We start from the raw sequence: 17,197 nt of genomic DNA, 5'->3' as shown, positions 1-17,197 counted from the left end.
CCTCCTCACGGACAAAGGCAGCAAATTGAGGAGAGGAGCAGAAAACTACCTCCATCAAGCATAGCTGACTTCTATCTAAGGACCCTCTGCTGGGTGGCAGTTGTGGCAAAGGCAGGCACAATTTCTCACCCTTGTAAGATTTATAGGAAGATGTGGTATAGCTTATCTGGCTCAGAAATCCCACAGGCATTCCTAGCAGTGCCACTCATTGGAACTTGGAGGATGATTTCTAATTTTCCAAACCAATTTTGCTGACCTAATTCTCTCTCTCTCTTTTTTTTAAATCAACTTTTCTGCCAAGAAAGGGGATTGAGGAATGAAGTAGCTTAATGGAACCAGCTATTTGGGCTGCAGGGCTGGTGTCTCCATGGAGATGGGGTTGCAGGCAGAGTCTAGACAGGGATTGGCTGGGATGCAGAGAAACAGCTTTGTGCCTCCCACTGTAGCTGTGAAGTGCATGGAGGGCCCCTTGGATGGAGGAGAACTGCCTTGCTCTGGGGCCTGGCTCCAGGTGTGGCTGAACCAAATGGGTGTGAGTCCCTCATAGCTCACTCCTATGTTCTTTGCAGCAGGGCCAGGATGAGAATCGGGCAGGTCACTGTGAGGCATATCCCCTGCCCTTGAAAAGCTCATGGTCTGGTGGGGTAGGCTGATGGGGCAAGAAGTCATGAAAACGCAGAACGCTAAGTGACCATGGCCAGAACCCAGCGCGGCAAATTGGGGCTTCACCAGAGGCCTCATTCCTGAGGGAAAGGTCTGGGAAGGCTAGCCAGGAGACAGCTTGCAGGAGGAAGGCAGTGGAAAGGCATGCCAGTGGCAGGAAATCTAAAACTTTCAGGAACTAAGGAGAGAGAGATTGGGAGGGAGGGAGGGAGACAGGGAGAATGAGAGACAGGGAAGGAGAGTGTGTGTGTGTGTCAGTATGTTGGTATGTGTGTGTGTGTGTGTGTGTGTGCACATGTGTGTGAGGGTTCCTGGAACAGTAGTCGTTGGCAATGTGGGACAGGTAAGCAGGTAACAAAGGCAGTGCAGTGCTGAGGGGGAAAAAATGTGTTTTTGTTCCAAACAGATCTGACTTCTAGGTCTTGCTCCACTACTGATGGGCTGGAAAAGCTGAGCAATTTATCTGGAAGGCAGGACTATCCCCCATACCCACCTTCTGAGATACTGGGTAGAACTGAATGAGCTAGCATTTGTAAAGTGCTGAGTATCTGCCAATCAAAGATGTGAGCTCCTTGCTTTCTTCTCTTAGAAGCCAGGCAAAGAGTTTTGGTCTTTGCCTTGATCTAACTATAGTTTCCAGGTCACTTGAAACATGGAAACTGTTGGACTTGTGTGTAAATGCTGGTTTCTGGGTGTCTGTGAACACTGAGGGAATGAAAATCTCTAGGTGTAAGGTCCAGGACCCCATATCTGATCAGTCTCCTCAGATGGCTCTGATGCTTAGTAAATCATAGATGTACTGTGTCTGGATGTGAGGTCAGCCCCGTAGTGGGCTGAGATGGGATCTGCAGCTGCTCTCACAAAATGTGCTGAGGAATAATTTAGGAAGATCCTTCTGGAGGCCAGCAGAGATAATAGATTGGGAGGGGAAGGCAGGAGAAACCAGAGACAAGATGACCCCCATGAGAGGTGCCTTTCTGTCCCATCAACAAGAATCACCCATGGGACCTTTAGGCCCTTGGAAGCCCAAAGGCAAATGGCACTTCCTTTGAGGGGCTGTCAGTCAGGGAGGACAGGTGATGGCAACACAGTGTAACACGTGATAGTCCTCGTGTTGCAGAAACACTTAGACCAAATTCAGCTGAAAGGATGCACAATTGTAACAATAACAGAGATGGCCGCAAGAAGTATTAGTTTATCACTTTCACATTTATGTGGCACTTTGGCTTTTTGCATTATTCATCTTGGTTGTGGTTCGTGACAGTTTTGCATAGATTAGTGTAATGACTTAGAGCCATTTGGCAGGTGGCAAAGTAGAGATCTGTTTTGTGCTGGGAGGAGCCAGACTTGGTATGTGGAGGTACTTTCTATGTGATCATAGAAAGTTGGATGGGCCACGAATGGGTAAAATGGGAAGAAGCGGAAGGAATCAAGATTTATGCAGGGATACATGTGGATAAGAATAAATAGAAAGTGTGTAAAAACAGACTTCAGATGATGGCAGGATTATAATGGGTGTTTTCCTCTCGGATTTCCAGTGTTGTTCTTATTATAATGGTGCAGCACACTTTGAATAAAAATAAACTGTGACACAGTTATAGATTTATCAGCAGTATAACATATGACAAGGCAGCTGTATTTCTGAGTTAGACCTGAGTTTATTTTTATTTATTTATTTATTTATTTATTTATTTATTTATTTATTTATAGAGTGAGTTTAAATCTTCACTCTGCCTTCATATATGTAAAGTCATTGACATCTGTAAAATGGACACATCACTAGTAACTTTCCCATAGGGTTTCGAGGACATGAAATGATGTAACCCATATATGTGCACCGTCATGCTAAGTAAGGTCATTACCATGGGTCAGGCCTATCCTGAAGGCTTCATGCATTGTCAGTGTGAGGTAGCCATCAGTATCACCCCCATTTTAGAGAGAAGTAGGTCAGGGATCTCAAAGGCCAAGCAACTCACCCAGGGTCACACAACAAGTTAGTGAGGAAACAGGGTTTTCAGTCTAGACAATTGGGGTCTAAAGCTCTACTCCATTAAGTGCTTAATGCTAGGGACAGGACTAGGGAAACCAAGATGTCATTGGGGCAGAATTGATGGAGAATTTACCATCCCCTTGCACTTTCCACTCAAGCCCTACTGTCAGGATCTTTGGGACCAAGCCAGGAGCAAGGCACTGGGTGGCCTAATTCTGTCTCTGGAGGTTCCAGCTGTCACATACAAAAGATGAATGCCTGTCAGACAGCTCTGTTTTTATCTCCCCACAAAGTTTAATTCCCCTGATGTGAGTGGTTCAATTGCTTTGAGGTTTCCAGGGTTTGCATTCTTCATAAAAAGGGTGGTTTACTGGGCATTGTGATGCCATGAGGCTGCAGTACATGAATGTGAATGAAATTTTTATTTCCTGCCATCAGGAGGATCCTAGCTTGGCAGACAGTGAGAGGGTTTTGTTCTTCTCTTCTGTCTTCCTAACTCCTGGGATTTCAACATGTAGGTGACATACCCCCTAGAATGAATTTATAGTACATATTGTCATGTTTCATTGCATTATTGCAAGCAAAGGCAGCAGCAGGACAGAGAAATATTTACCAAAAGTGTGTTTAAAGCAGTGGTTAGTACTGAGAACTTCAGAATCAGATATTCCAGAGTTCCAATCAAGCTCTGCAGCTTCAGGCAGGCTACACTGTGTACCTGTGCCTTTGTTTACACAGCTGTAAAATGGGGGCAATAACTGGGCTTATAGGTTTCTCATGAAAGATTTTAAAAAGATAATACATACAAAGTGCTGGACATAGTACCTGGTGCATTTACTGAATGATCAGTAAGTGGTTGCTATTGTTGGTTGAGTCTGTACACCAGGACAACCCTGGGCAATTTTACAGGCATCATCTCAATTAATCCTCACAGCAGTTCTGTAGGCTAAGAGTTTTGTTCCTATTTAACAGATAAGGAAATGGGCTCAGAGGGGTGAAGCATCGTGCCCAAGATCCCACAGTTCATCAGAGGCAGATGTAGGCGGACAGCCCTATTTAGATGAGGCCACCACTACTGTAAAGAACTTCATGGATATTGCCGAGAATGCAGGGCCAGTCCTCCCAGCCATCAGAGAGAAGCCTCTCATCTTTGATGGGCACAGCAGAAAGACAAGGAGATCGCTTCAGGGGCGACCAATAATTCTTCCCGCACCAGATGAACTACTCCAGATAACCTTAGGCAGTGATTTTATCCAGTCATCCTGCAAGCTGTGAAATAGTTAAGAAGGGCCCTGAAAAATTCACTACTTGGAGTGCTTTGTGCCAAAGATGAGAAAGGGGATGTGGGGTAGGGAATGTGGGATATGCATTAGCATCCTCTCTACCCAGTGCCAGCTCATGAGCCAATAGCTGGGACCACAGAGGCAAACAAGATATGGTTCCTGCTCCACGATACACACAATAGAATAGACCATCATGATATGCAGGCTGAGTGCTAAGTGGTAGAGGAAAAACAGTGTGGTGAGAGCACAAGTAGGCAATGGAAGGCTTGTCAGGGAAGGCAACATGCTGTGAGTTGGGTTTTGAAGCATGACTAGGAGCTCACTAAGAGAGGAAAGGCTGAAAAGGTGCACAAGAGCAACACATGTTGAGGAAAATGGCAGTCTTCCTGAGGGGTTGGAGCTTTTGGAGTGCATGTGGAGGAACATGGCAGATGATATGGAGAAATCAAGGAGCTCTCATTTGTATCGCTGCCAGGCTGTGGGAGGGCACTATATCAGTTTCCTAGGGCTGGCATAACAAATAGCCACAGACCATGTGACTTAATGCAATAGAAACTTATTCTCACAGCTCTGGAGACCAGAAGTCCAAAATCCAGACAGGGTACTGCACTCTCTGAAGAGTCTTTCCTTGCTTCCACATTCTGGTGACTCCAGGTGCTCCTCAGCTTGTATTCCAATTTCTGCCTCTTCCTTCAAATGGCCCCCTGTTCTGTGTGTTTGTCTTCCTCTGGATGTCTCTTTTAAGGGCACTTGTTCTTGGATTTAGAGCCCACCTGCGTAATCCAGGATGATTTCATCTTAAGATCTTTAACTTAATTGCATTTACAAAGACTTCATGTCCAAATAAGGCCATATTTACAGGTTCCAGAGGTAACGACATGGACGTATGTCTTGGGGGACCACTATTCGACTCATAACAAAGTTTCACATGCATTATCTGATTTAATCTTAGAACTCTTGACAGGCAGATACTATTATTATTCCCTTTTACAGAAAAGGAGCCTCACTCAAAGGGATGAGAGGTAAACTTTATGAAAGCAGGGTCTTTCTCTGTCTTCCTCAGCTTATGCCAATGTGTAGAATTATTTCTGGCATATTGTAGGGGCTCAGCTAATATTTAGTGAATAAATGCTTAACAAGGAATACAGCATGGGCTAAGAGCCCACATTAATACTTCACTGAATTAGACTCTGGACTATATTATTTAATTAGCTGTGTGATTCTGAGAAAATTGGGTAACCATTCTGTACCTTCATCACCTCATCTAAAACAATGAAGATGGGGAATCTCTGGGTAGCTCAGCGGTTTAACATCTGCCTTCAGCCCAGAGCGTGATCCTGGAGACCCGGGTTGGAGTCCTGCATCAGGCTCCCTGTATGGAGCCTGCTTCTCCTTCTGCCTTGCCTCTGCCTCTCTCTCTGTGTCTCTCATGAATAAATAAATAAAATCTTAAAAAAATAAAACAATGAAGATGAAGGGCTGTTGTGAGGTTTACAAGAATAAATCCATGTCCGGTGCCAAGAATGGTGTCTGGCACATAAACAGTGCTTAGTAAATGGAAATGTGCCATATTATTCCATACTACCTCTCAAGAGGGAAAGCAGACCATGGTGGTTTATTATGGTGCACTGAGAAAAGTGTCAGGGAGCTGAGAGCAGACAGGGGAGGTGCTGAATACTGCCTGAAGACTTTTGGGGAAGACTTCCCTGGAAGAGGAGATGCTTGATCTGGGCCTAGAATGAGCAGCAGGACCAGCAAGTACAAGGGCGTGGGAGTGGGGAAACAAGGGTGCATCCAGACAGTGGAGGCAAGGGCTGAGGCCCGGGTGGTGGGGGTGGGGGGCAGGTTTGCTGAACGCACATCTGACTGAAGTAGAAGACACCAGGACTGGTCCTGGAATGAAGCATTCACAGTGTTACTGAGATGCCTCTGTGTATTGTCTGAACCTATCTTTTACCAATCACTGTGGGACCTTGGGCAAGTCACTTAACCTGTCAGAGCCTCAGTTTCTCCACCAGCAAAGTGGGCATAATAATTCTACTTACAGTATGTGATTGTGCCAATATTAGTATACAGTAAGTTCCCAATAACTCTTAACACCTATGATTTTTTAAAAAGATATTATTTATTTATTTGAGAAAGAGAGAGAGAGCGTACAAGTGAGGGGGAGGGACAAAGGGAGAGGGAGAAGCAGACTCCCTGCTGACCAAGGAGCCCAACGTGGGGCTCAATCCCAGGACCTGTGATCGTGACCTGAGCCAAAGGCAGATGTTCAACCAACTGAGCGACCCAGGTGCCCCAGCACCTATGATTAATACCATTCTGTTTGTTTGTTTGTTTGTTTGTTTTTTAATAAAATAATTTTTATTGGTGTTCAATTTACCAACATACAGAATAACACCCAGTGCTCATCCCGTCAAGTGTCCCCCTCAGTGCCCGTCACCCACTCACCCCCACCCCCCGCCCTCCTCCCCTTCCACCACCCCTAGTTCGTTTCCCAGAGTTAGGAGTCTTTATGTTCTGTCTCCTTTTCTGATATTTCCCATACATTTCTTCTCCCTTCCCTTATATTCCCTTTCACTATTATTTATATGATTAATATCATTCTTACTACTGCTGCTACTATCACTGTATGAATGTACAGCCCATGGTGGGTGGTCATTATGGCTCCTGTCCTGGCACAGATTTGCTGGAGTTGTGAACTGCGTACTCTGTGTTGAGCTCTTTCTCTGTTTTCTCTCTGACTTGTGCTCAAAAACATAAGGAGAAATCTTAGACAGGCCTTAGCAGATCCCAGCCTAGATTCTGGCCCCAAGGGTAAGATGCTCTTGTTTGAACATGTATTAGGGTTTGTGGTGGGTGGGATTGAGAATAGGAGATGGAAAAGAACAGAAGGCCAAGTGCAGGTATCTCAGTGCTCCATCCTAGATAAACACAATGTGGTTTGGACCGGTCGCACATCCATCTGCTTGTGCATATCTGGGGAAGAGTGTTTGTGTATGTGTGTGCACACACACACTGTGTGGCCTTACTTTGATTCAGCATTTCAGTTCAGGAGATGTTTACTGGCCCCACTCTGTAGGAGTCCTGGTGCCGAGCACAGAGTAAAGGATGAGATATGCTTGCTGCCCAAGGCATTCTCCAGCAAAGGGAGGATTCAGAGGTATGAAAAGGTCATGATAACAGAAGGAGCACCCTCAGAGCAGCCGAAGCAGGTGCTGGTTCAGAGCTGGGCCAGGAAAGGATAGCAGGACTAGATTGGAAGGCTTGAGGAGCCATCCACCATGATGAGAAAGGACACGCAGGAGTCCCAGGCTGAGAAGCACAAGTGCTAGAGTGTTCGGTGGGCTGGACATGGCTGGAGAGGACCATGCGAGCCAGGGAGTGGTGGCCCAAGTGGCTGGAGGTGGCAGAGATAGGCCAGGTTGACCCTAAAAGGCCAGGCTGAGCAGAATGTTACCTGAAAGCATGGGATGGATGTTGTGGAAAGTGGGTCTCCTGGGCGGGACAAAGGTGACTTAGGTCTCAAAGCCCAGTGGCACCTCATCCCGGCATTCTCTCCCCTTGTTCCCTGTCTCAGCTACACTGCTCCTTCCAGATCCACTAGGACCCAGCTACTCCTTTTATGGGTCTTTGGACTGGTGCCTCATCCTGAACCACTCTGGCCAGAGACTTCTTGTGCAGGGCTCCTTCTCTCACCTTGGACCACCCTACCCCTGGTATGTGCTGTTCCAGATCCCACTCAGGGCTTGTTTTATAATTATTTCTTTGTGATTTTGCTTGTTCAGAGTCTGACCCTGTTTCTGCCATAAGTTCCCCAATTTAGGACTATATAGCAGCATCTGGCTTCCTGTGCACCCTTCATAAAAGTGTGCTGAGTGGATGCATGGATGAGTGTGTGAAGGGTGGGCCTGGAGTCAGGGAGAAGGAGCTATGTCCAGTGATGAGGACCGCACCTCTCAAGAAACCCAAATTTAGCACGGGACCCATTTCTAGATCCAGGCTGTTACATCAGGAAGTGAAGCTGAGGGCTGTAGGACCTCTCTGAGGTTGTACAAATCCAGTCAATACTGATCTGCAGCCAGGCTTTCACATTGCAAGATGCTTTGTGGGGAAGTAGGAGCCTCTCTCTGGGGTCCTCTCCGAGGCTCCCCTCTCTGTGCTGGGAGTTTTACTGTAGGGACCAAAGCACTAATTATCTGTCAGAAAGGGAGAGGCCAGCTGAGGATGGCCAGTTCCACAGGAGGCCCCATTGGGAGCCCTCCTCAGGGAGTATCTCACCCAGGTACCCAATTAGAAACCTTGGTCTACTCCCTGCTTCTCTTCCAACAATGCTGTTTCCAAGAATCTAGACCAGCGCAAATGTCACCCTTTGTCCCCAAAGTCAGCATCCCCCCCCTCCCCTCTCACATCACTCTGCTCACCTCCTAGGAGCTTCTCAAACCATGCACCCCTTCCATCCCCCCTGCCTCAAGTTCAGCTTCAGCATTTGAGGCATGCCCTAGTGCATCAGCCTTCCCACTGGCCTCTCTGCCTCTAGCCACACTCCTGCAAGCCTGCCTCCATGTTGCCTCCAGAGACATATTTCCAAAGCATAATTTATATCCTCTCACTTCCCTCCTCAAAACCTTCCAGGGGTGGGGGTGGGGGGGGCAACCTGGTGGCTCAGTGGTAGAACATCTGCCTTTGGCTCAGGTGGTGATCCTGGGATCCTGGGATCGAGTCCTGCACCAGGATCCCCTTAGGGAGCCTGCTTCTCCCTCTGCCTGTGTCTCTCTGCCTCTCTCTCTGTGTCTCTCATGAATAAATAAGTAAAATCTTAAAAAAAAAAAAAACACCTTCAGGGGCTCCCTGTTACCCTGGGGATAAAGTCCAAGTTTTAGCCTTGTCCCTCCTTCTCTGTCCTCTTGCCACCTACTCATTGCCCCAGACCTCTCTCCTGCTCTCTTGCATCCTCTGGCCAGCCATGTCAAACCATATGATGTTTTTTTCTCCTCTGCTCAGAACCTTTTTCCTTTCCTATCGTAGCATTCTTCCCTGAAGTTACTTCCAACATTGCCTCCCCCAGGAGGCCTCCCAGGATCCCTTACCTCCAGGCTCCCCTTTGCAGATGCCCTCACTCATGGTGCCACCCCATGTGCTGCATGTGCCCACATCCATCTGTCCACCTTTCCCTCACCCTGTGGTCTGTGAGGCTCCAAGGGAGGGCCTGTGCTTGGTCACAGCCCTGTATTTTCTGACCTCCACAGGCTCTTAGGACCTCCTGCTGCAGAAGTTATCAAGATTCAGGACAGGGAGGCAAAGCCCACTTTCCTTTAAATGGTCTCTGCTCAGCCTTATTGCGGGGCTCTGAAACACATGGCAGGAGTTAGCCTCGCTCAGCATAATCCCTTGGGTGGGCTGTGTTCCTGGCATCCTCCTCCAGTACCAGACGCTTGTCTCTGGCAGTGATATAGGGCACTGTGCCCGGTGTCTATGTACTACACTCTTCTCAGCACTGCCTGTGCATGACGACCACCTTGGGGCTTGGACTCTCCCATAAGAGACTTTGGTGTCATTGTTCTGGGGCAGGTTCAGAGCATCAGGATTGTTTAAAATACTGCCCAGGATATTCTAAGAAAGTGTGGCCAGCTTGAGAACCACTCATACCTAGTCATACTAGAGCGGTGGTCCTCGTCCTTGATTGTATATTATAATCATACTCTGAGAGTTCATAAGACTGCCCATGTCCTGGACCTACCATCCCTGAGCCAATAAATCGGAGTCTACCATAGTGGTTGCAAGCTTGGCATTTCAGCATTGAATCTTACAAGATCTTCCTTCCCTCCCTCTCTCCTTGACTCCCTCCCTCTTTTTTCTTGTTCCAGAAACATTTACTGTGGTTACCTGTTGAGTTCTGGGAGTACTGTGGTGAATCAGACCCTACCCCTACTAGGTGGGGGCATAACAGGGCTTAACTCAGGGGTGTTAGGAAGGGAAGAGCCCCCCCTACCCTTAAGGGGAATGTGCCCCATGGACAGGGGTGCTGGGCCCTGCTCCAGATCTCAGTGTCTCCTCCTCTTCACCAACACGCTGCTGACCCGGGGACGCCCCTGCTGGGTCAGGCAAGAGACTGGGTCTCTGCTCACTCAGGTCACATTAGGATGGGGGCTTTCCAGGGGCTGCCCCAGTCCCTGAATCAAACTGGCGGTGGTGGTAGGGTGGGGCTGCAGGCCCCTATTCTCTCCTTGGCACAGGTGAGGTATGCAGCTGTCCTTTGTCCATGGACATGCCTACAAGCATGTCTGTGTCTCAGTCTCATACATGGCTCTGGTAGGGCATACCAGCAGGACTTTAAGGCCCTTTTGATGGAAAGAATCAACCTGGGCTCTGGGAACTTTTTAAAAATTGAGGTAAATTTCACATATGAATTAACTAAAGTGAAAAATTCAATGCCATTTAGTGCATTCACAATAGTGTGCAAGTACCACCCCTACCTAATTCCAAAACATCACCCCAAACAGAAACTGTTTCCATGGCTGTCATTCCCCCTTCCCCTCACCCCCAACCCCTGGCAACCACCAATCAGCATTCTGTCTCTACAAACTGACCTATTCTGGATATTTCTATAAATGGAATCATACAATATGTGGCTTTTTATGTCTGGTGTCTTTCATTTGGCATGTTTGCAAGGTCCAAGGTCCATGTTTACATTTGTACTATCTACCAGTACCTCATTCCTTTTTATGGATGAATAATATTCTGTTATATGGATGGACAATGTACTTATTCATTTATTAGTTGATGGACATTTGGGCTGTTTCTACCCTTGGCTATTGGGAAATCTGGGCATTTAAGATTCTTTACCTCTATACTCCAAACATCTGCTGACTAAGTATTCCTAGTCCTTAGCATAGCTAGTGGTCTGTGGTGGCGCCCTTCCCTCTACTAATCAGATACTATTTTCAAGGTCCCTAGGGGGGTGTATGCATATTTGGGGCATCTCTTGCTTCAGGTTCCAGCCTCCTCTGACATCTTTATCTCTCTCCACATCCTACATGGGTGATTCCAGTCTGATCTCTGCACTCCCCCATCCCACCCCACCACCACCCCAATCTTGCGCAGGAGGCTGATGAGTGTGCAACAGACTGAGAGTTCAATGTGCAAATGGAGAGAGCAAACATCGCACTGTGCTGACAAGAGTTTAGAAGTGAATATTGCAGGGGCACTGGGGTGGCTCAGATGGTTGGGTGTCCGCTTTCAGCTCAGGTCATGATCTCCAGGTCCTGGGGTGGAGCCCCATATTGGGCTCCCAGCTTAGTGGGGAGTCTGCTTCTCTCTCTCCCTCTGCTTCTCCCCCTGTTTGTGCTTTCTCTCTCTCTTTCTCAAATGAATAAATAAAAAATCTTAAAAAAAGAAGTGAATTTTCCATGTCACCATCTGAAAGGAAAAAGTACTTTTTCTCCATCCTTCCACCACACTTCTGACATCAAACGTGTGAGGTTTTTCCCACACCAGGTAATTCTGCAATTCTCAGTGGACAGTGACTAGATGTTCTGTAGTTTAACTCAACTCTGACACTAGGTGCTGGAGTGAGTGCCCACCCCACAAGTTAAGGGCTCAGTCCCAACAGACTGCCTGATTCAGATGCCAGTTCCAAGTCCCAGGCTGTATCTGTGTTCCTGAACAAGTGGCTCTTCACTGGGAGCTCCTACCACCTCCTCCTCAGTTTTAATAGTTTGTTGGAACAGGTCACAGAACTCAGGAAAGCGTTTTACTTAGTATTATTGATTTATTACGAAGGATACAAATGAAGAGCCCCCTGAGGAGATACACATGGCCAAGTGTGGAAGGAAGCACGAGAGCTTCTGTCCCTGTGTAGAGTAACAGAATGAGCCACACTCCCGGAATATGGACGCATTCTTGTTCACCAGCCTGGAAACTCTGTAAATCCCTTCAGTTAAGGTTTTTGTATAGGCTTCATTACATGATTGATGAAATCATTGCCATAATTGATGAAATCATTGGCCATTAGTGATTGAACTCAATCTCTCCTCTCCCCATGGGTGAAGAGGTGGGGTCGAAAGTTCCAACCCCCTAATCATATGGCTGGCTCCCTTACAAATGGCCCCCATCCTTAGAGGCTTTCCAAAAGTCATGTCACTAACAAATTCAGGTGTGGTTGCAAGGGGCTCCTTATGAATAATAAAAGACACTCCTTTCATCTCTTTGGATCTGGGCTATTTCAGGGACTGGGCATAAAACCCAAATATTAGAACAAAAGATGCTTCTAGTGCTCCTATAATTTAGGAAATTATAAGCTTTTTAGGAGCTGTGTGCCAGGAATTGTGAACAAGACCCAAATATATATGTTTCTTATATCATAATAGCACATTGTCCTAGAACTTCATACATATATGCATAGGGTACTTCTCACAGACAGGGTCTGCCCATCGGGTTTGGAGGGACACCTCCCATCTCCATCTTCCACTTGTCCTTTTCAAATGCCTCCCACCCAATATTTAATGCTGCCGTCAGGGACGCCTGGGTGGTTCAGTGGTTGAGTGCCTGCCTTTGGCTCAGGTTGTGATCCTAGGGTCCTGGGATCGAGTCCCACATTGGGCTCCCCGCATGGAGCCTGCTTCTCCCTCTGCCTGTGTCTCTGCTTCTCTCTCTCTCTGTCTCTCATGAATAAATAAATAAAAATTAAAAAATAATGCTGCCAACAAACAACTCCATTCATTTAGAACAACATAGACTTCTGTCTCCTCTGGTCTTATAAACATGCCCTGGGATGGGAAGGAGAGGGTGGGGATCCTCAAGGTTGATTTTATTTTTCTTCTGAATCAGAAGAAACCTCTCCATGAGAGGTAATTCTCCCATATTTCTGGGCCAACTTGTTCAAAAAGCCACCAGCTTTTAAAAACAGCATGAAAAAAATCCTGCTTGTTACACTAGGTGCTCCATGTCATGGTGACTACACTACCACTTTCTACATGGGGAGTGGGAAGGGGCCAGTGCAAGCCTGGAGGTGCCTCTGAAATTAGCCATTTACTCCTTTCTGGTAAATCTTGTCTGTTTAGTGTTGTATTATTTTCTTTAAATCTTGCTTGTAGATAATGGTTAGGAGCCAGGCTTTCACTGTGAGCAATTTGAAGACCATGAGGTGCTTTTGAGGGGAGAAGAGACATGCCCTGACTTAGATTTTGAAAGAACCTCCTGGGTCGCTGCTGCATGTGACCACATTGTAGGGGTTGAGAAGGCTGCTAGTCAGAGGCTGCTTTGGGACTGCAGGTGAGAGGTGGGGATGACTCGGCTGGGTTGAAGATGGCCGGGAGCTGTGGATGTATTTGAAGGCAGAAACCATAGCATCCACTGCAGATTGGGTGTAGAATATGAGAAAAAGAGTCAAGGATGACTCCAAGATTTTTGGCCTGAGTGACTGTAAAGGTGGAGGTGGGTAAAAAATGTAGATGGAACAGATGTGGGATGGCGAGGAGCAGGGGATTGGTTTGGTAATGTGTCTAAGGTAACTACTGCATGTCCAAGTGGAGGTGAAAGAGGCAATTGCATCTGAGATTGGAATTCAGTAGTGTAGGGAGGGAGGTGGTGATGGAAGGCAGAAACTCTGGAAGTGACAGATGATTACAGTGACAGATTAATGATTTCCCCCCACCCCAACCCCACCCCCGCAGCCTTTGCACCTGAGCACACACACACTTAACAGGAAAAGTGAACAAAATCAGGAAAACAAAATCAGGAAAACTAAACGAGGGGGGAAATCACACATTGGCCAAGAGAGAGCTTCAGAAAGTATGTAGCAGAAGGGGGAAACTGAGGCCTAAAGAGTACAGGTGCTTTGCTCCAGGTCATACCCCAAGTTAGTGACAGAGTGAGACAGCCAGTTTTTCTGGCCCCAGGCTGCTCCTGTTCTTTCTGACCTACCACATTGCCTACCAGCTCCACAATTCCAAGCCTGCCTGTGTGCCAGGCTGAAGGCAGGTAGGGCTGAGGCTGGATGACTCTCAACTCTGTTTTCCTCCAGGTCACCATTCTTGTCAGCCTGGCCCTCGCTTTCCTTGCCTGCATCGTGTTTCTGGTGGTTTACAAAGCCTTCACCTATGACCACAGCTGCCCAGAGGGATTTGTCTATAAGGTAAGGGGCTTCTGGCAGGTGAGTGGCCCCAGGTGATGGCCAACTTCAATTGAAGGGTTTATCAGTGTCTTCTTTTCACTGGAATCCAAATTCAGGCAACCTCCTGCAGACTATTTAAGATGTAGTATGTGTCAGGCAAGGACTTTCACAAAGGACTTGGTGTCCTTCCAGTAGGCAGTAGAGTTCCTCCTCCCAAATGGTGCCCTCCAGAGTCAGGAGTCAGGAGGTTGTCCAGCTTCAGGCTGGAGGTCAGGAGTCAGGGAGAGCTTGCCTCTGCTTGACATAGGTGGGTCCATCTTCACAAGGCTCTGCTTTGGCACCATTCTTCCTGGCTTGATGTCTGATTCCCAGCTCCTGTGGTAGGAGTGTGTGCTTTAGAGGTGTCCTGAGTCCTTCTGTTGGGCCTTTTCTACTGAACTCTGCTCGGATCTCCTTCCCTTGAAGAACCCAACCAGCTGCATGACTTTGGGGCATCTCCTTATCCCTCTGAACCTCAGTTCTCTTACCTGCAAAATGGGCACTGGTAATACCTTCCTGCAGGATTTTTGTGAGGCCTTAGGGAGAGAATTTAAGTTAGCAGAGGACCTACTAGACAATGGGCTCTCAATGAATATTAGTTGTAATAAAGACAGAATATATTCTACAGCAAAAACAGGTGATACAAGTATTTATAAATTGCCATTACTGAGCATTACTGAGCATCTAAGTCACACCCTTTCCTAGATATTTTCATAAATATTATCTCAATTGAGCTGCACATGCATTCTGAAAAATAGGTTTTCTTGCTCCCATTTTACATATGAGGAAATAGGGTAAGAATGTGTAGGGTAAGAGAGTTTTCTATATCATCACATTACATTCCTAAGTGAAGGAGTCAAATGGGGAATGTTCTGCCTTGGAAACACATGTCCTTCAGTCTACAATGTGACTTTCTCAGACTACATTCCTAGTAGTTAAAAACTGAGATTCTCAAAAAGGCAAAAGTCTCAGGAGGGAACAGTTGAATGAATGATGCCGCGCTCACACAAGGGATTTCTGTGCAACCATGAAAACAGGCGAGGGAGGTCTCCAGACCTGGATCTGGAATATCCCCCAGGATAGTAATGAAGAAAAAAAGGCACTGCCTTTTTGTGAGAAAAGGGGAGGGGAAAGATATTTGCTTATATTTTCAGAAAGGAATTCTAGAAGGATAAATGAAAAAACTAGGAAAATGGGTGGAAGGGAAGGGAGTAGAGGGGACAGGGAAGAGGAGCAAGATGTATCCATTTATCCTTGGTATCTGTAAATGTCTGACAGATCTAAAAAATAAAGAAGAAGAAGTCATTCCTGAAAATTAAAAACAAGTTTAACAAGAAACTTAGCTCTATATCAATTTGGGGGCATAAACGTACAAAAGAAAATATTCCAAATGAGTACAGTGTATTGACTGTACACCCTCAGTGGAATATATTCTAAGGATACAGAAAGTTGAAGAGATATCTTAAAGTTTATTCAATAATCTAACTTTTGGGCATAGTATTAGTGTTATTTTGTGACCATTTGATATATATTATAGGATAATGCAAATAGGAAATTCAATCAATGTTGGGCATGAAAGATTTTGATAAAAGAGAGAGGAGTTACAAATATAAAATCAAAGAAATAAAATAGACAGCCATAGGCTGGAGTAATGACCCAGAGCAGCAACCAGGAGATGGGTGAATGAGTGGATTGAGAGGTCTGGTGGGCTGTTAGTAGTGGCCTCTATAGCCTCAGTCAGTGAACAGAGGACCTTGGATTGGTATCAGCATCAGGTTTCTTTCTCTTTCTTTTTGTAAATGGAGGGATAACTGATGTAATAACATTAGGTTAGTTTCAAGAATCAGCATGATGATTCAATATTTGCATATATTTTTGAATGTAAGTCTAGGTAACATCAGGGGCTCTTTGGTGGCTCACTTGGTTAAACGTCAACCTTCAGCTCAGGTAATGATCCCAGGTTCTTGAGACTGAGCCCATCATCCAGCTCCCTGCTCAGTGGGGAGTCTGCTTCTCCCCATGGCCCCCACCCCTGCTCATGCTCTCCCGCTTTCTTGCTCTTTCTCTCTCTCAAATAAATAAAATCTTTTTTAAAAAGTCTAGGTAACATCCATCACTACACAGTTACAAAAGTCTTTTTTCTTATGAGAAGCATGTTTAAGATCAACTCTCTTAGCAACTTTCAAATATACAATACAGTGTTATTAGTTAGAGTCATCATTGTCTATTACATCCACAGGGCTTATTTATTTTATAACTGGAAGTTTGTGCCTTTTAACCACTTTTACAACCTTCACCCTCACCCCATCCCCCAGCCTCTAGCAACCACCAGTCTAGCATTGTTTTTTTCTGATTTTGAGTAGGTGGCAGCTTTGATATGGTGATAATGATGATGTTGGGCAAAGAGTGCTGAGTACCAGGCCCAGGCCAGGTGACATCACCTGCCCTTTGGCTGAGAGCCTCTTGTGGCTGTGGCCCCCAGATGGGGTGGCCGTGGTACAGGTTGGGTTGGAAGTAGTCTGTTGAGCTCCCCTGACTATGTCTTTCTCTTCCTCAGCACAAGCGTTGTATCCCGGCCTCCCTGGATGCTTACTACTCATCCCAGGACCCCAACTCCAGAAGCCGCTTCTACACGGTCATCAGCCACTACAGCGTGGCCAAGCAGAGCACTGCTCGGGCCATTGGGCCATGGCTGTCGGCGGCTGCTGTCATCCATGAGCCCAAGCCTCCCAAGACCCAGGGCCATTAGAGGCCCACCCCCAGCCAGAATGGGGGGCACACAGGGGGACCCCCTGTTGGCTAAGCCAAGCTCCAGTTATAAGACACCACTGTACTCCTGGGATATGGGGGTGGGGGTGGGGCCGGGGTGGGTGGGTGGGGAACTCACCGAAAATATTGTGCACTGGAGTTGTCTGAATTGATATTTCTTTTTGTCCTTTGGTATTGTTGATTCGTCCCCAAGTCAGGATTATGTACAAAGGCATGTTTCGTGTTGATTGTTCCCATGTAAGATATTTTCAAAGCCACTGCTTATTACTTGTTAGGAAAATTTAAAAATGGAAAAGAAACAAAATGAACAAAGAAGGATTAAACTGGCTGCACCTGGAAGAC

At 46.5% G+C, this 17,197-nt stretch overlaps 1 protein-coding gene across 1 annotated transcript in view; it reads left to right on the top strand.

Annotated features, from left to right (window-relative positions):
* Positions 1–16,947, top strand: part of NSG2 (neuronal vesicle trafficking associated 2) — a 57,233-nt gene extending 40,286 nt beyond the window's left edge. The window contains exons 4-5 of the mRNA XM_038533742.1: positions 13,958–14,068; positions 16,644–16,947. Of these exons, the coding sequence (XP_038389670.1) occupies positions 13,958–14,068; positions 16,644–16,835 (303 nt within the window). The 3' untranslated portion in view covers positions 16,836–16,947. The remainder of the gene's footprint in view (positions 1–13,957; positions 14,069–16,643) is intronic.
* Positions 16,948–17,197: the final 250 nt, after the last annotated feature.

This window comes from Canis lupus, chromosome 4 (assembly GCF_011100685.1).
Source record: "Canis lupus familiaris isolate Mischka breed German Shepherd chromosome 4, alternate assembly UU_Cfam_GSD_1.0, whole genome shotgun sequence".
In the NCBI taxonomy this organism is placed as follows: Eukaryota; Metazoa; Chordata; class Mammalia; order Carnivora; family Canidae; genus Canis; species Canis lupus.
Note: the sequence above shows the minus strand (reverse complement) of the source record. Positions and strands in the feature narration are given on the sequence as shown.